This window comes from Panthera tigris, chromosome A1 (genome assembly GCF_018350195.1).
Source record: "Panthera tigris isolate Pti1 chromosome A1, P.tigris_Pti1_mat1.1, whole genome shotgun sequence".
Classification (NCBI taxonomy): domain Eukaryota; kingdom Metazoa; phylum Chordata; class Mammalia; order Carnivora; family Felidae; genus Panthera; species Panthera tigris.
This window is the reverse complement of record NC_056660.1, coordinates 140,269,025-140,274,764: the sequence shown is the minus strand read 5'-3', so window position 1 is coordinate 140,274,764 and position 5,740 is coordinate 140,269,025. Positions and strand designations below refer to the sequence as shown.

At 44.0% G+C, this 5,740-nt stretch overlaps 1 protein-coding gene across 1 annotated transcript; it reads right to left on the bottom strand.

The window, feature by feature from the left end:
* Positions 1–1,692: 1,692 nt before the first annotated feature.
* S100Z (S100 calcium binding protein Z) lies at positions 1,693–5,177 on the bottom strand. The gene is made up of 2 exons (XM_015536513.2): positions 5,037–5,177; positions 1,693–1,851 (listed from the first exon to the last, which is right to left on the bottom strand). Exons 1-2 carry the CDS (start codon positions 5,175–5,177, stop codon positions 1,693–1,695), a joined length of 300 nt encoding a protein of 99 aa, XP_015391999.1.
* Positions 5,178–5,740: the final 563 nt, after the last annotated feature.

The following is a 5,740-nucleotide window of genomic DNA, read 5'->3' as shown; positions in this document are numbered from 1 at the left end:
ACTTCAGGTTTCTGCCTCTGGAAAGCCTTTTCTTGGGGGAAAAAGAAAATGTTTTTAATTAAAACTTAAGGTTTTGGGGTATTTTGTACGTTTTTTTGTTTTGTTTTTGTTTTACTTTTGGTTGTTTTTTCTTTGTTTGTTTGTTTGTTTGCTTTCTAGCTATTTGTATTGCTGGCCACATCTCAAACTCAGGGCCCCAAAGAGACCTAGGCTGCTGTCTCCCATAAACCTTGTCTTCTAATAACCACACTGGGTAAATGTTAAACATGAGAATGTACTAATGCAGAGACGACCCTGGAATATTGTTTAAAGTTGATTTAAACGGCCACAAATGCAAAAGCCAGTGCCTACAGGCAGCAGAAGTGATCAGTTTTGCCTCCTACAAATGTACTGCACATACCTAACACACACACAAGAGAAAGCCCACCCTGGCCTTCACTAGGAAAGAGCTTTTGCTGCATCAAGTAATCTTATGCACTTGAAATCTAATTTGACACATAAATTGCTTTTCCTTATTTTTAATCGATTTTTAGAAAGAGCATGAAATGAACATTGTTTCTTCATTTATTCCTCTATGTTGAGAACATTCATAGGATAGGCAAGAGCAGTGAGTGCTCTATTGCCCTGCGGTGCTCTCTTTTCTGCCCCTTCCTCACCAGTCCATTGGCACGTCCTATCACTCCCACATCCAAAACACTTAACAAATTGATCTCCATTGCTCGAATCGTGGCCTGGGACACCATCGTCTCTCACTCAGAACAAAGAACGGCCTCCTAACTAGTCTCTCTCTTCCACACTGACCCTCTCTATACCCCTTTCTTCAAACAGCAGCCAGGGTAAGTGTTTCCACGCACAACCCACCATTTTCTTTCTAAAATTCTCTGAGGGATCTGCCACAGTCTAGGTTCCCCTGAGCAGATGGTGAGCCAAGGATTTGCATGCGAGTCAGTTATTTGAGAGGGGCAGAGACACAGGGTGGGCATGTGTAGTGAGACAAAGAAAAGGAGGTAGGCCAGAGAAGATGTGACATGAAGCCAGCCTCCCAGGGCAGGCAACTGAAGCTTAGCCCCAGGGGAAGCCCTGGGAAGTGGTGTAAAATACGTGCCCCAGAATTAGGGGACCCAAGGAGCAAAGGAAGGTACTTACACACCAGCCTTCAAGAGCTGCTGGCTTCAGCTCTTGTGGCTTGAATACCTAGCTCTGAATATGGCGCCCTCTCCTGACCTATCTCACTGACAAAGCCAGCCCTTCTGTTTATCAGCCTTTCTGCTTACAGACCTGCGCAGCTTCTTCCATGTGAAGCAGAATCACCAGAGGGTGGGAGAGCCACCTCTTTTCATTCACGGGATAAGAAGTTCCAGATACAATTTCAGGGTGAGAAGTGTCTCTTAGAAGTTTGCTAAGCTTTCGTCTCATTTGGAAGTGGTGAAATTTTGTGACGCTTGCTCTTTGACACAAAAGGCATACAACATCCTTAATGGGACAGGAAGATTTCGAGCAGGGCCTATAAGATTTGGAATATTTAAACCAATATATTCAGGTACACACCATTTAATAATGCTAGCAATTAGTTATATGTATATTATTTATATTAATGGCATTACTATAACTATAAGTCTGAAGACTGCAGATGAACAGGAAGCAAATAACTATGGATAGATTTCTGCCCTTAGGTCAGCTTACTACTTATCTTTACTTTCCTTTCTTCTTCAGTTGTTCCACAAAGTAATCGTTACAAGCAACTGTCAGAGCTGCCACCATGACCACGAATTCATTAAAATCCACTTCGTTGTCCTTATTGGCATCCAGGTCCTGCATTATCTTATCAACCAACTGGGGATCCTTCTGGCACTAAAAGGAAAGAGAACGTTACTAACTCCCAGGCTTTGAGGTTCATAATGAAATTGCATTGTCCTTTTATTTACACTAAAGTTGTAATTTCCATTTCAGAATCTAAGGGCAATTTCCAAGAGCCCATTTGCAGGTAGATTTAAAGCAAGCACCGATTCTAAATGAGTCTAGCCTTCTGCCCCAGGGCCATATAATTCTGGCCATATAATTCTGGCTCAGGCCATATAATTCACACCGAGAAGAGCAAACAGCATCAGAGTGAGCTGTTGATCCTGAAAATGCATTTACGCAACTTCAAAGGTTGAGGGCCAGAACAGGAGACATGGAACAAAGCAGGCTTTAAAGCCAAAAGGGGATAGTAAGTGGCTCTACAATTGACCAACAATGCGACGGTGAGCAAACCACTTAACATTTTTTAATTTCCTTATCTATAAAATGAGGAAAATATCTCCCCACAAAGTTGGGGCGTACTTCAACACCAGGCTGCTAGATTTAGTAAATAAAAGTATAGGATAGCCAGTTAAATGTGAATTTCAGATGAACAATAAGTAATTTTGTAAGTATGTCCCAAATACTGCGTGGGAAGTACAATATTTTATCTGACAGCCTTACTTAGCACAACACTTGACAGACACACACAAAAGAGGCACCTGATAAAGTAAACATCTTGTAAGGAGGACTGCATGTTAGGGGCGCAAAGTACAACAAGGAGCCCATAGAGGGGTCAGGGTCCAGAAAGGGTGGGACTAGGAAGCACTCACTTGTCCTATGATTGGTAGTTGATGAGAAAAAATTTTAAGTTTATTTATTTCTTTTGAGAGAGAGAGAGAAAGAGAGAGAGAGAGGAGAGAGAGCAGGGGAGGGGCAGAGACAGAGGGAGAGAGAGAGAATCCCAAGCAGTCTGTCTCTGCATCGTCAGTGTGGAACACAAGGTGGGACCAGAATTTGAAAAAAAATTTTTTTAAGTTCCTGGGGACTCCTAAAATCACTAAAAAGGTATACTGTGAAGAATTACAGTGTTAGGGGCGCCTGGGTGGCTCAGTCAGTGAAGCGTCTGATTCTTGGTTTTGACTCAGGTCATGATCTCATGATTTGGAGAGTTCAAACCCAAGTCAGTCTCTAGGCTGGCAGCAAGGAGGCTGCTTGGGATTCTCTCTCTCTCTCTCTCTCTCTCTCTCTCTCTCTCTCTCTCTGCCTTTCCTCACCTCGGGCTGTCTCCATCTCTCTCAAAATAAATAAATAAACTTAAAAAAATTGTTTTTAAAGAATTACTATGTTAAATTTTTTTTACTTTAGGGGTGCGTGGCTGGCTCAGTCAGTAGAGCATGTAACTCTTGATCTCAGGGTCATGAGTTCAAACCCCACACTGGGCATAGAGATTACTTGAAAAAGTATTTTAAAAAATTTTTTTAATGTTTATTTATTTTTGAGAGAGACAGAGACAGAAAGACAGAGAGACAGAGAGAGAGTAGGGGAGGGGCAGAGAGAGAAAGAGACACAGAATCTGAAGCAGCTTCCGGGCTCTGAGCTGTTAGCACAGAGCCCGATGTGGGGCTCAAACTCGTAAACCGTGAGATCATGACCTGAGCTGACTTAACCGGCTGAGCCACCCAGGTGCCCCTGAAAAAAATTCGACTTTAAGGTTTTCCTAAAGAGGGCAGAGGAGAAAAGAGTGTTGTGATTACAAACACTAGAGTCTTAATACAGGGTTTGGACAAATAACATCACGCCAGGGCAGCACGTTGTGCTCCAGTCAATTCAAGGCAGCCCCATAAACATCAGAGTAAAGCGTTTTCCTCAGAAGGGAAGAGCCCCCAAACACTTCATTGTAAGCCTTTATTTACGTGTAGATTTATTAACTCCTGGCTATTTTGAAATGTGAATCTCTTTGCTACCCAACTGGTCACTGGCCAGACACACCCTTTCTGTCACCCAGAATCAGCCTCTGCTTCCTGACAAAGCTAAGTATTTGTCACCACAGCGTGAAGTCCCCCGGGCTTCATTTCTGGCATAATACACAGTATTAATTTTATAGACAACTAGACAAAGCCCCAGGGGTAACTAGGGCCACTAGTTATAACCAAAACTCCTGGTAAAACTAGCTGCTTCTTTGCTGCCCAGGAATGTTGAATAATTGAGGAAAGCCTAACTATCATTTACAACCCTGGGAAACCCTAGCCACAGGCGATATGGAGAAGGGTCCATGCCTACATCCAGCCGACTCTCCAGCAACACAGGGGTTAGGGAGGCCCACCCCTCCTAAAGACATGAAAATCTGTGCGCAACTTTCGACTCCTCAGAAAGTTGTGACCTCCCAAATACTTCACTGCTAATAGCCTGCTGAGGACAGGAGGCTTACTGATAACATCAACAGTAGATTAACACATATTTTGTATGTGATAGGTATTATATACTGTACTCTTACAATAAGAGAGCTAGAGGAGAGAAACGTTATTCAGATAATCGTAAGAGGGGTGCCTGGATGGCTGGGTCGGTTAAGTGGCCGACTTCGGCTCAGGTCATGATCTCGAGGTCCGTGAGTTCAAGCCCCGCGTCGGGCTCTGTGCTGATGGCTCAGAGCCTGGAGCCTCTTTCAAATTCTGTGTCTCCCTCTCTCTCTGACCCGCCCCCATTCATGCTGTCTCTCCTTGTCTCAAAAATAAATAAACGTTAAAAAAAATTGTTTTTTAAAATAAAAATTAAAAAAATTAAAAAAAAAAAAAGAAAATCGTAAGAGAAAATACACTTATACAGTATTGCACTGTAAAAGATCCACAGAGAAGAGGACCCACGCAGCCTAAACCTGTGTTGTTCAGGAATTGACAGTACACAGAAAACCAAGGCCTCTACTGTTTGCTTGCCTGGCTTTTGAATCTCAGTGCAAACTGCACTGTTTAGGGGCACCTCAGGGGCTCAGTTGGTTGAGCTGCCGACTTCGGATGTGGTCATGATCTCAAGGTTCCTGAGTTCGAGCCCGGCATCGGGCTCACTGCAGTCAGCACAGAGACCGCTTCAGGTCCTCGGTCTCCCTGTCTCTGTCCCTCCCCAGTGCTCTCTCTCTGTCTCTTTCTCTCAAAAATAAATAAACATTAAAAAAAAAAAACAAAATCAATCGCACTGCTTGTGGCAGAGTGGTAGGAGACCATACGCACGGGTTACCCTTGCATGTGTAAGCTGCCACTCACCGAGAGGAATTCCGTGAGCTCTTGCTGCAGGAGCATTTTCAGTTCCCCCTTGTTGAGCTTGAATCTGTCCCCTTCCTTGCAGGAGTACTGGTGGAAGATTCTAATCATGATGTTCATGGCAATCTCCAGCTGAGTGGGCATGTTAACCTGATCACTTCCAGGGACTGGCCACCACACTCGGGGGAAAAAAACACTTGTTCAAAAGAAACAGATGGGGAAGCATCAACCCATGCATGAGAACAGAATGCTGCCTCCCCCAATCCTCCAGCGCCAATCCTCCCGCGCCACGGGGACGCTCGCTAGGCCGTAATGCTCTTCAGTTAAAGCGTCTGTGCATCTGGGGCAGGCTGCGAGGAGACCTGTGCAGGTGAGTTTTCTCCTCCCCAATCTCCACTCCCCCCAAAGCTAGCAGTTCCAGTGCGTTCACAAGTTAGCAATCAGACACAAATTCGGTCGATATTAAAACACAGATTTAAAAAACATAAATCAAACGTAGATTAAAAATAAATAGAAGATGAAGAAAATACCCAATTCCGTACCTGTTCCCCCAGGGCACAACTCGGCAACAGGTGTTTATCATTAAACTCTACTCTTTAAATCCGGGTTCCAGCTAGTCACGCCTGTTCCCCAGAAGACAAAAATTACCAGCAAGGAGAGGTTCAAATGGAAGGGCCTCTGGGTCTGTTTTTAATCGTCAGAAGGAA

Bases quoted from the DNA above. Each gene is read 5' to 3' on its own strand.
- S100Z (XM_015536513.2), bottom strand. From the start codon at position 5,177: ATGCCCACTCAGCTGGAGATTGCCATGAACATCATGATTAGAATCTTC. The intron at 1,852-5,036 runs GTGAGTGGCAGC...CTTTCCTTTTAG, and splicing joins AGCTCACGGAATTCCTCTCG to TGCCAGAAGGATCCCCAGTT.